The sequence below is a fragment of the Borostomias antarcticus genome (genome assembly GCF_949987555.1).
Source record: "Borostomias antarcticus genome assembly, chromosome: 19".
NCBI classification, from domain to species: Eukaryota; Metazoa; Chordata; class Actinopteri; order Stomiiformes; family Stomiidae; genus Borostomias; species Borostomias antarcticus.
Window position 1 is genome coordinate 13,092,350 of NC_140252.1, and position 12,500 is coordinate 13,104,849.

At 50.7% G+C, this 12,500-nt stretch overlaps 1 protein-coding gene across 1 annotated transcript in view; it reads left to right on the forward strand.

The window, feature by feature from the left end:
* ptprk (protein tyrosine phosphatase receptor type K) overlaps positions 1-12,500 on the forward strand; it is a 114,123-nt gene that overhangs the window by 37,019 nt on the left and 64,604 nt on the right. The window contains exons 2-3 of the mRNA XM_084453757.1: positions 4,993-5,115; positions 12,306-12,423. Of these exons, the coding sequence (XP_084309883.1) occupies positions 4,993-5,115; positions 12,306-12,423 (241 nt within the window). The remainder of the gene's footprint in view (positions 1-4,992; positions 5,116-12,305; positions 12,424-12,500) is intronic.

Consider the following 12,500-nt stretch of genomic DNA (forward strand, 5'->3'; position numbering starts at 1 on the left):
CCTCAGTTTCTCTCGGAAATAAAACCTGGAAGCAGATTTGGATCACGAGACCGGCGGACTGGCAGGCGACCGAGCAGGCCGACACTGACTGACTGACTGACTGACTGACTGACTGACTGACTGACTGACTGACTGACTGACTGACTGACTGAATGACTGACTGAGGGACAGGCCATCTCTTTTTTTTGTCGTGTTGACACCGAACGCTGGCGGTTTTATATTCCCCCCCCCCCCCCACCAGCAGATGACGTGGCGGACGTCGCCCCCAAAGGGTGGCTCCTCTCCCCGCCCCCCCCCCCTCCTCTCCCGAGACGCCGCCGCCAGCTCCGATCTGGGCTCCCGGTGGCATGACTAACTCTCTGTCACATCTCGCTGGGACCATTACACCCCAACACACACACACACACACACCCCAACACACACACACATGCACGCAGCACACACACACGCTGTTCCCCCGCGCGTCCCCGCCTCGTCTTATCCACCGTACGCGGTGGCGGCGGGGTTCTCGCCCTGGCTGTGAAGATGATGGCTTTAGGATTGATTTCTATGTTTTTGTATTTTCTACTCTGCTAGTCGGCTTTATTAAAAATTGATTTAGAAAACCTGCGAGTCTCTCTGTCCTCGGCCCCGAAACGTCTTGCTTTGTGCCCATTCTGCACTATTCTTCTGCATGTCGCCATTAATCTCCCAGGTCCCTATTGCGCCCTATCTGACTGCGGTCTAAACACAAGCTAAATGGGTATTGACAGTAGTAAAACTGTGGTTATTGGGCTTTCTCTGTGCGTTTGTGTGTGTGTGTGTGTGTGTGTGTGTGTGTGTGTGTGTGTGTGTGTGTGTGTGTGTGTGTGTGTGTGTGTGTGTGTGTGTGTGCGTGAGCTTGTGTGTGTGTGAGCGTCTGTGTGTGTGTGCGTGTGCGTGCACTTTCTGGCGTTGCAGTCTAGACAGTACTTATTTGTTGTGCGTGATGTTTGAAAGCGTCTACCCAGGAAGTCCTGGGGCATCCCCTTCAGCTCCTCAAGACCCGCCTCCAGCCCCGGCAACAAGCGTAACCCCGCTCAACACACACGCACTCAGCGGCCGACCCTGAGAGGGCGAGCGATCTCTCCAGTTGTGGCTGTGATGGAATGTTAAGACACGCCAGCTAGCTACCGGGCTAGAAGCCAACAGAACGATGAAACGGCGATGCTCTCCGCTCTCCGGCCCGGGAGTGGCCCGCTTCACGCGGTTCAGCTGAGACCCGAACGAGACGCGACCACCTTGTCACAGAACGCACGGCACGGCCGCCACACCGCCGCGCGCTCCGTACGGCGCCGTCTCTGAGTGGACGGATTGATAAATAATGAGGTTTATTTGTCGTGTACAATGAAAGGCTCAGCTGCGCCCAGCGCAGCGCCCGAACATCTCAGACGGGGTAAACAAAACGTTCATTTTGGACCTGTCAGCATTTTTAAAAATGATAAATTCATAATCAATACATTTTGGGGGTGAAAAGCAATACTTCTATTCAGCATCTTTCTTAAAGGTCTGTGGCTGTAGGCTTTCAAAATTATGATTAATCAACATCGAAATTTTGACTGTTGCACCTTTAAGAGTCATGTTTAGCTGACAGATAGCAGGGCAAGCAGTGTGTGTGTGTGTGTGTGTCTGTATGCGTGTGTGTGTGTGTGTGTGTGTGTGTGTGTGAGGATCCTGTTTAAATGTGTGTGTGCGTGGGTATGTTATAATGAAGCCGTTAACCCGGCCCTTGGAGGAGACCTGGACACTGTTCGCCCTTGAGCTTTATCAGCCACAATAATTATTTTATTATGTAAATGAAGACCATTATTTCATTAGCCGCTTCCCCAATCAGATGGCTGTGATTAGTATGCAGATGATCCAGTCAAGAGTGCAGCGGTCAGTCCTCTGGTACAGATAAAGGAGACTCAGTCCTCTGGTACAGATAGAAGAGACTCAGTCCTCTGGTACAGCTAGAAGAGACTCAGTCCTCTGGTACAGATAGAAGAGACTCATTCCTCTGGTACAGATAGAAGAGACTCAGTCCTCTGGTACAGCTAGAAGAGACTAAGTCCTCTGGTACAGATAGAAGAGACTCAGTCATCTGGTACAGCTAGAAGAGACTCAGTCCTCTGGTACAGCTAGAAGAGACTCAGTCCTCTGGTACAGCTAGAAGAGACTCAGTCCTCTGGTACAGATATAAGAGACTCAGTCCTCTGGTACAGCTAGAAGAGACCAAGTCCTCTGGTACAGATAGAAGAGAGTGGTAGTAATACCATAGATACTGCTGTGCTGTGGTCAGAGCCAGCAGTAGCGCTTGGTGAAGGTGAAGGGAGGGGGGGGGGGGGGTCACATGACGGCGGTGTTCTTCCCCCTGTTGTCTGCGTTCACCACGACAGATACGTGGAACCTCCCCGTCGTGAAGGTTTTCACAGAGATCCCGGTCTTCAGATCGTGTTACCGCGCCACTAAATCAAGGCTTCAAACAGGAGAGAGAGAGAGACAGAGAGAGGGAGGGAGGGGGAAAAAAACTAAAAGTGTTCAGAAAGTGCCAGACTGGCAGACCGGCCCTCACAGGAACAGCAGAATTATACCCACAATCCATTGGCTGGAGGGGCTCAGGATTCACATCCCGGAGAATGTCAGATGGAGTGTGTGTGTGTGTGTGTGTGTGTGTGTGTGTGGTGTGTGTGTGTGTGTGTGTGTGTGTGTGTGTGTGTGTGTGTGTGTGTGTGTGTGTGTGTGTGTGTGTGTGTTGGGTACAGATTGTGTGCTAGCACCCTGGTTTTATTGGCAGAACACAGTGTCGAGGGAGAGGTGTGAAATAGGACGTGGGTAGGAGTGAAAGTGTGTGTGCGCGCCCGTGTGTCCGTGCATGCGTGTGCGCATGCGTGTGTGTGTGTGGGCCGACAGGTTTCACACACATTATTGCCTGAGTAGTCAAACTCAATATAACACACAACAGGCAGACACATGCACACACACACACACACACACACATATAGAATATCACGCAGGCTCCCGCTGATTGGGCAGAGAACTCCACAGTTGTAGTCGAGCGTTACCTCGTACAGCCCAGGCAGAGATAGATTAAGTTGCTATCTGGAACATTCCACGTTCATTACCGAGTCTCTCTCCGCCATGGGAACGGCCTGGGGGAGGGGGGGGGGGGGTGCTCTGTTTATCCTCACGCTGACCCCACACGCTACTCTCCCCGGAGACGCGGGTACGACCGCCGACATGGCACCGAAACACCTCGCCCAGAGCTTCACCATCAATCCCGCCCGGACCGGGTCGGCCCGCGACCGGGGTTTATCCGCCGGACAGACGTGGCCACGGCTCTCCACAGGCCAGAGAGAGGGAGTAGCCGTGGAGGCCGAGAGACTGGGAGGTTGGGAGGCTCGGAGGATGTTAGGAGGTTTTTTGCTGTTGATTAATACGCACCCTCCCTTTTTAAATCAACTGAACTGGACTGAACTCGGAGGCTGAGATGCTGGGGGGGGTCCCGGGGGGGGTCCCGAGGGGCTGGGAGGCCAGGAGGCTGGAAGGCTGCAAAGCTTTGGTTCCTGGGAGGTCGAGAGGCCAGGGCAGGGCTAATCGCAGGCTTAGGGTTAGTCAGAGAGGCTGGGGGGGGGGCTCATATTTCAGCGTCTCCCTGACAGTCGTTCCCGTCCAGATTTGCATACACAAGCAGTCAGAGGATGAAGGGGTGGGCGCTGGTGACTGAGAGGAGGATGAGGGAGGGAGCTTGTTACCAGTGGTAAATGATTTTCAGACCTCCGAGGCTCGTCCTCATTAGCATATATTTGATGTTTGGGCGGCGGAACGGGAGACTCGGCGGCCGACCGCGACGAGTCACCGCCTCGCGCCGCACATCAAAGAACCCGCCACCGACACGAGTTATTCGCTCCGAAAGCAGGTAGTGATCCAGAATCAGGCGCGGCGTGATTTCCCTGCCAGGGGAGGGTGGAACTTCCTGGATCAGACTGGAATGCAGCGCTGCTCGCGTCTGGATCAGACTCTGCCTTTGATTAGCTGTTCTGGCCTGGACTCCGCAGCTTTTGAGTAGGGATCCTGGCAAAGAGCAGAGTACGCCAGATTCCAATCCCTTACATTCAGCCGAGATGAGGGAATTAAAAAAAGAATGCGTTGATAGAATTCCAACGGTAGAGTCTCGTAGGAGGGTGTGGGGGTTCAGCACGGTACGTTGTCAAAAAATCTGTGTACTGTGTACTGGGAGACGGCAAAACAGAGCTACGTCTCCCCACAAACCTGCCTCCGTGTCATGTGTGCTTCTGGGAAATAGTAAACCGAGCCTAACCACGTACACCGCAGCTCGTAATCCCAGGCCGGGTATCGCCGCTGGTGAATGGTGACTCAGAGAGCTGAGCCCTCCTCCTCCTCCAACGGCCGACCGCGGAGATCATCCGATCTGATCGCCGGGGGAGGCGGCTACATCGGGGAGGCCATCACCTCCCCACTGGCCACATGTAGCACATCCATACCTGCCCAGCGGCCACAAGAATGACCGCAAGAGCCCTGCAGCCGGCCGGCACACAGATGTTTGGCCCGGGTCTAGGATGAGGGGGGGGAGGGGGGGGGGCACAATTAGCTCAGAGCTACAGTTTGAGGACTGAGGAGTGACTCATGCTTCTTGACATAAACAGGAACAAAAGATTCGGAGAGGGGGGCGGGGGGGTTGGCAGAGAGAATGATATAGAGAAATGTTCTGTAGGGACAGAGAGAGATTTTAATGAATAGATTATCACTACTTATACATGCAAACAAACAATTCCGCCGCACGTATTCTATTTATTTTGGCAGGTTGTGCTTTGCCTAACGCTCGCCCCAAAGCCTGTCTGTTTTCGTCATCTGTTTTCGTGGTCCACTGGTTTTAACTAGTTGTGGGTTAACTAACAGATGATTCATTAGTTGATGGGTGAAACAGCTGATGATTGGCTAGTTGTATTGACCAGTCTGTGATTTTCCCTCCAGGTGGCTGCACGTTTGACGATGGCCCCGCCCAGTGTGACTACCAACAGGATCCCTACGATGATTTTGACTGGACACACGTCAGCGCACAGGAAGTGCCATACCTATCAGCTGATCTGCCGCAAGGTGAGAGGCCAATGACATCCCCCGCTGTCATAGCGGCATGTCCCATTGTGTTTGATTGATTGATTGATTGATTGATTGCTTTATGGATATAGCAGACAATGACACCCAAAGGACACCATGCAAAGATAAAACACTTTCAGGACATGGATCTATTTGTATTTCTGATTGCTTTCTGTCTTGCAAACACATCTTCTGCTGCCAGTAACATATCCAACTGTCACGCTGTCCACAACACCACTGGTCCCTGTCCAACGACATCCCTAATTACACATCTCCATTCTCCACTTAAATCTAGTAAGCAAAGGCGTATAGCTGCAGTCAGCACCTTTACGATATTTCTTCATTTGAAATAAGTTCCAGCAGGCGCATGTGCAGGGCACGGACACGCATGAGACGCTGAAATGCTCACTTGAGAGCTTCACGTCACCTACAGTAGACAGTAAAAACAAACAAAACAACGCTGAAACAAGTACAGAAATAAATAACCAAAATAGCGTAAAATATGAAATGCAGGATAGAAACCGCCTTTGAGCCGGGAGGTCCCAGGAGCTGCCTCTCCTGTACCATCTGCCAGAGGGGAGGGGGGGTGGAGCGGTGGGCGGCCACGTCTTCAGGCAGAGCGGGAGTAGACCTCCTCTAGGGGTGGGAGGCGGTCTGCCTTGATGTACCGGGCGGATTTCGACGCCGTCTGTAGTGTTTTTTTCAGCCGTGGGCGGAGCAGTCACTGCGCTGTCCTCCGAGGCGCCCTGTCAGCAGCGCCGAACGCCCGTCGGAGGCTCTCGAGCGGCGGCGGGGAACTTGACGAATCCGCTCAGCCGTCCAAAAGAAGCACGGACGCCGGCGAGCCTTCTCGGCGACGGCAGGGGCGCGGTTAGGGAACAGCGCTGGTCACCGGCAATACGGACGTTGCCGACGAGCTCCCCAGCTGCCCCGGCCTCGAACGAGCCTCAAGCATCGCTCATTCGCTTCCCGTAGCTGACAATCAGCTCTTTATTTTTTGCTAACGTTCGGAGGGAGGTTGCTGTCCTGACGCCACACTTCCAGGTCTCTCACCTCCTCCTCATACATTTTTACATTTAAAAAAAAGCATACGATTAAATTTTTTTTTTTTTTTTAAATAAAAATAATGTACAGTGATTTGGCAGTTCACTGTGGAGGTGAGAGCGGTCGCCAGAGGAGGCAGCATAGAGCATCGGGACAGACCCCAGCCCCGCGACCCCCCCACGACCTTGCCCGTTATCCTCCTCCCGTGCTTAATCTCTTGTTTTCACACGCCACAATGAGCAGAGGAAATTAAAGCCTTTTACTTCCAGCTGAATTTGCCAATTAATAAGATATTAGGCTGTTAATCAGACAGAGACAGGGAAGGTCGTTAGGTGGGGGGTGCGGTGCGTTATAGGACGGGGCCAGACACAGTTCATTTACAGGCTGGTAGACTGAGACAGACAGAGAGGACACAGGGACACTCAGGAAGCAAGTAACAGGTAGAAGGATTATATCACTGAGGGGGGAAAAATTTAAATATCTTCTTATAAACCGTGTGTTGTAAATGTGTGAAGGTTAAATATGTTAAGGTTCTCTGGTATTTTAATCTCCCAAGACATTTGAGAGTTTTATATCACACTGAGGAAAAACCTTTACAGACTTGAGTTTCTCAGCCGAGCGGCAGTGAGTTTCGGTAAGATATGCTTGGGCGCAGCTCTCTCTGCCTCAGAAGCTGGGAATCCCTCTATAGCCGGGGTCCTCGTGGAGGACGTGGTGAAGGTCCGCCTGGCCTGGAGTTTCCATCTCGAGATAACCACTGCTCTCTACCTCGCTCTCTACCTCCTGCTATCGCTAAGACAGCCCAGTGTGAGTGACATTTGGGAAAGGCTTAGTTAAGACCGCTCAGCGCTGTCCCCTGTATACTCATACACACATACGAACACCAGTGGTGGCTGGTGGCTGAAATCTTTTGAGGAGAGTGGGACACAAAATTAGGCAGGGGTTCTGCCCCCCCCCCTGAAAATCTATGACACATTTCCTGCCATTTCCTGATATTTCTGTATGAATATTAGCATAACTTATTGGCAGCAGCGTTTTGAGCCAGGTTGTGAGCCTTTCATAAAATATATAGTTTTACCTGTCATTTATGTAGTACATCATGCACCAACGCCTAAGAGAATGACAAGGGATCATGTTACTATGAAGCTAGTTGCCGTCAGAGGGAAACTATTCTACTACTGACATGAAAAAGCTGTACATCTTTTCAAAATCAAAACCAAATTTATTGTGAACATTACAACTGTATTGCTCACACTCAGACTGAGAGGAGAATCATCCTCCCTTTTCTCACTGGACGAGCCTCCACTGAGAGACACGCACACTAATACCAATGTATACAGTACCATGCCAGTTCCAACCTACAGTACCTGCCATAAGCACTCCCCTGCCTGTTAAACAATGTTTGTGTTGGCGAGGGTGTGTGTGTGTGTGTGTGTGTGTGTGTGTGTGTGTGTGTGTGTGTGTGTGTGTGCTCTGTTCTGGGCTGAGAGCTACAGCAGGCTTGTCAGTTGTAGCTGGCTATATAGAGCTGCCCACATGATGGCAGTTTGACTGGCAGCTCTGGCCAGGAGGGGTGACAGCCATCTTGTACACTGGCATCCATTCTGTGACTTATGACAGCCATCTTATGGAGTGGCATAATACGCATCTTATGATTGCCATCTTGTAGGCTGATGCGGATCTTAAGGCAGCCCTCTTGTAGTATGTACAGGCGTAGTTGTACAGGTGTTCCTCTAATGGCAGCCATCTTGCATCTAACAGCAGACATTTTTAGACTGGCAGACATCTAAAGGCAGCCATCTTGCTGATTAGCATTCATCTTACACGTTTCATACTAAATGTTGATAGAAAACCGAGTAATGTTCTGAATAATACTCTATTGACAATACCATTGATATTAATGCACTATGTACAGTCAGTCGAAAACAAACTCACCATTTTTCTCTCAGAAGTCTTTATATAAGCCTCTCAGTAAAGTCGTAATCTCAGCAGATAGGCCAGTACAAAAGAAGTGCTCAGAGCAGAGAAAATGGCCAGATAGTTACAGAGGAACTGAAATAGCCCCATCAGCAACCATCACAACTGGCACAAGAAATTGGCTTTTGATGGAGGTTTTGTGTGTTTGTGTGTGTGTGTGTGTGTGTGTGTGTGTGTGTGTGTGTGTGTGTGTGTGTGTGCTGTACTGTTTGGTGATAGAGCAGTGGGTGGGTGGACCTGGGGATGGAGGGGGGTCTGTACACTTACAGGAACAATGGGTCGTCCTGCTGCACATGGTCATCTTACATAGTCGTTCTACAAGGTCATCTAACATGGTCTTCAGTCCTACATGGTCTTCAGTCCTACATGGTCTTCAGTCCTACATGTTTGTTCTACATGGTCTTCAGTCCTACATGGTCTTCAGTCCTACATGTTTGTTCTACATGGTCTTCAGTCCTACATGGTCTTCAGTCCTACATGGTCTTCAGTCCTACATGTTCGTTCTACATGGTCTTTATTCCTACATGGTCTTCGGTCCTACAGTACATGATCGTCCTACACCGTCTTCAGTTCTGCATGGTCTTCACTAGGGATGCACCGATTGCAAAATTCTAGGCCGATGTCGATGTTTAAAATAACAATCCAGCCGTTGGCCGCTGGTCGATGTTTATGTTATTTTATTTCCCCCTTTTGTGCCAGGGAAACAAAGAAATGAATTTGGTTCCAAAACGCCGATTTTGATTTCACTTTAATTTGAAAGCAAACTACACGTGCGTTTGCGGCGTTACATCACGGATCTTCTCAGAATCTGCAGCTGGGTAGGCTACGTTTTGCAACAAAAAAAGCCGTAATTGTTGCGACATAACATCGGCCACTACCATCGGTGAATGTTATTTTATTTGCCGATGGGCCGATGGCAGTCAACAAGGCCAACATCGGCCGATGCCGATGCATCGGTGCATCCCTAGTCTTCAGTCCTACATGGCCATCCTACATGGTCTTCAGTCCTACATGGTCTTCAGTCCTCCTACATGATTGTCCTACATGGTCTTCAGTCCTAAATGGTCGTCCTACATGGTCTTCAGTCCTACATGGTCTTCAGTCCTCGTACATGATCATCCTACATGGTCTACAGTTCTGCATGGTCTTCAGTCCCACATGATCGTTCTACATGGTCTTCAGTTCTGCATGGTCTTCAGTCCTACATGGCCGTCCTACATGGTCTTCAGTCCTACATGGCCGTCCTACATGGTCTTCAGTCCTACATGGCCATCCTACATGGTCTTCAGTCCTACATGGCCATCCTACATGGTCTTCAGTCCTACATGGCCGTCCTACATGGTCTTCAGTCCTACATGGCCGTCCTACATGGTCTTCAGTCCTACATGGCCATCCTACATGGTCTTAAGTCCTACATGGCCGTCCTACATGGTCTTCAGTCCTACATGGCCGTCCTACATGGTCTTCAGTCCTACATGGCCATCCTACATGGTCTTCAGTCCTACATGGCCGTCCTACATGGTCTTCAGTCCTACATGGCCGTCCTACATGGTCTTCAGTCCTACATGGCCGTCCTACATGGTCTTCAGTCCTACATGGCCGTCCTACATGGTCTTCAGTCCAGCAGTTTCTACTGAACGGATCTGGATTAGCATGTTCTCTTTCATCTCTGCCTTCCCTTATCTCTCCCTCTCTCCCTACAAACATTTATTGACCAGACCTCTCTGCCAATCAGGTCATTAGAATAATCAATCTTCCCGCCTGATCCTCTGTGGGTCCTCGCCTAGGGAGAGATCTGGACCAGGAGATCCTCCTACGCTGGAGAGATCTGGACCAGGTTTGAGCCTTTGTGCTCTCATAGCTTCATGTATGAGGACATCGATCTCCTCCTCCATAAACTAAAGTGCTCACTTATTTTCCTCTCCAGCCCCATGCTCATTCATCCATTCTCACACACTGTTTTTCATACTGTTGCACTCCTGGGAAAGACGCACAGTTGCTGCTTCATTCCAAATACTTTGTGCTTATTGTGCTTATAACACTTGCTTGTTGCCTATAGCGTTTGTCAATCTGCGTCACCCCTGATTGCGGCCCTAGTCTTTATAGCTTGTCAGTCGGAGCCAGCAGTAGTTTCTAGTGAACCAGCGGATAGCGCCCCCTGGCTGTGGAGTGCCTCTCTTTGTTCAGCTCTGCTGTGAGCACCTATCGAGTTTCATTGCCTGGGCCAGCTCTAAACATCTGGATTTATTCTCCCAACTCGCCAGTGCTACATCTGGACCGGGCTGCGTGATTGATGAGCCCGGGCCAGGCCGCCTGACCGGACTGCGTTCAGACACGTACGAATCACAGGCTGATTAACCGTCTGTTTATCCGTCCCCACAAGGACATGTTGACTTACATGGATGGATTCTGTAGACCCTAAACGTTTCACTCTCGTCCACCACTAAATACAGGCTTCCTAACAGTGTGTGTGCTGCCTTGAGTTAGTGGTGGAGCCTCTAGTCATTTGATCCGATGGTTTCTACCAGCGGGTCTAGTGTTTTGTTGGGGGTGGTTCTGGTTACTAGTGGGTTACGGGATTTACACTGTCTGAAGTCTGGTTTCTTGTTATTTGTAGGGATTTATACTGGGCAATGGGTGTTTTACAGTGATTTCTAGGAATATCTATTGGTTTCCACCATTGGTTTATAGATGTATGAGTATGTCTGTCGGAAGGGACTCAGCTGGAGTTCGTCCACTGCTGGTGATGTCACTGATGGATCCAACAGATCTGACCTATCAAGTCCTCCGGCAGTGGAGACCGAACAAACTCCGCTCCCTCAAATCCTCCAGAGAGATCACATTTCACGGGGGGCTCTGCCGTTGGCGGATCTCAAGTGTCTCGTCACAATGAGAAATCTGTTGCAGGAGGAAACAGTGTAGATGGGATCTGTCATGGTTTGGCTGTGGATACTGGGGAAGGGATCAGTAATATGACTCGGTAGATCACCATCTGGTTCCCTGTCCTGACCCTGAACTCTGACCCATACCTGACCCCTACCTCTGGCCATATACTGTGGACATAAACCTGAAGGTTTGACCTCTGACCCATACCTGGGGGCATAGGGACATACACCTGAAGAGTTGAACCCTGACCCTACTTGGGGCCATATAGGGACACATACCCGAAGAGCTGGCTGATTTCTAGTTCAGTTTGGTTTCTAGTTCAAGATTTTTTTCAGGCTTGATTTATTACGACGTCAAATTTAATTTTCATTACAAAGTCCAAGGATTCTTCAGTGGGGTATGATTGTTTGCTTTGTTTGGGTTGGGATTCGTTTGGGGAAATGAAATAAATAAATAACATCATGGAAGTAGGGAACAGAGCTGCCAGCAGCTTCTGGCTGACATTCTCTCTCTCTCTCTCTCTCTCTCTCGCTCTCTCTCTCTCTCTCCTCTCTCTCTCTCTCTCTCTCTCTCTCTCTCTCTCTCTACTTCTCTCCTTCTCTATTGTTCTTCCTCCTTGCCAGCATAATGATCTCCTTCTCATAAAGAAGTAATGCATGAGAGAGAGAGAGAGAGAGAGACAGAGGGAGAGAGAGGTAGAGAGAAAGAGGGAGGGAGTTTAAAGCCTCATGTTTATTTTGTATGTTGATGAGAAACACACCGCCTGGAACTGACTGTCAGAGAGGGGGGCGAGGAGGAGGGGGTGAGGAGGAGGGGAGAGGAGGAGGGGGTGAGGAGGAGGGGAGAGGAGGAGGGGAGCGGAGGAGGGGGTGAGGAGGAGGGGAGCGGAGGAGGGGGTGAGGAGGAGGGGAGCGGAGGAGGGGGTGAGGAGGAGGGGAGCGGAGGAGGGGGGCGAGGAGAGGGCCTGTCTGGATATTCCTGAGTTTCTCTGCTGTATTGTCCTCAAACCCCCCCCCGGCAGCCGAGCCGTCTTTGTTCTGAATCGCGGAGCCATAAATCAGCCACAGCTATAGTCACCATCAGCCACGTACATATTTCTCCCTACTTGTCAGAGATAAAACGCTTCCATCAGGGTTTGTTTTTAAAGTGACGATTGACCTCCAGGAGTGCCGGACGCTTATCAAATTCCCCGTTAACCCCCACCTCCCCTGTCTTTCTGTCCTCTCTCTGCTCCCTTCCTCCCCCTCTCCTCCCCTCTCTCTACATTCCCTCCTGCCCGCCAGGCTCCTACATGATGGTCGACTCCTCCCAGCATGGCGCCGGCGAGAAGGCCCGCTTCCAAATGCCGATCATGAAGGAGAACGACACCCACTGCATCGACTTCAACTACCTGCTCTACAGGTAATAACAGCGACGGTCTAACGAGAAGGTTCACGGCACGCTCTTCTGAACCCGGACCAGAGAGAGAGAGAGAGAGA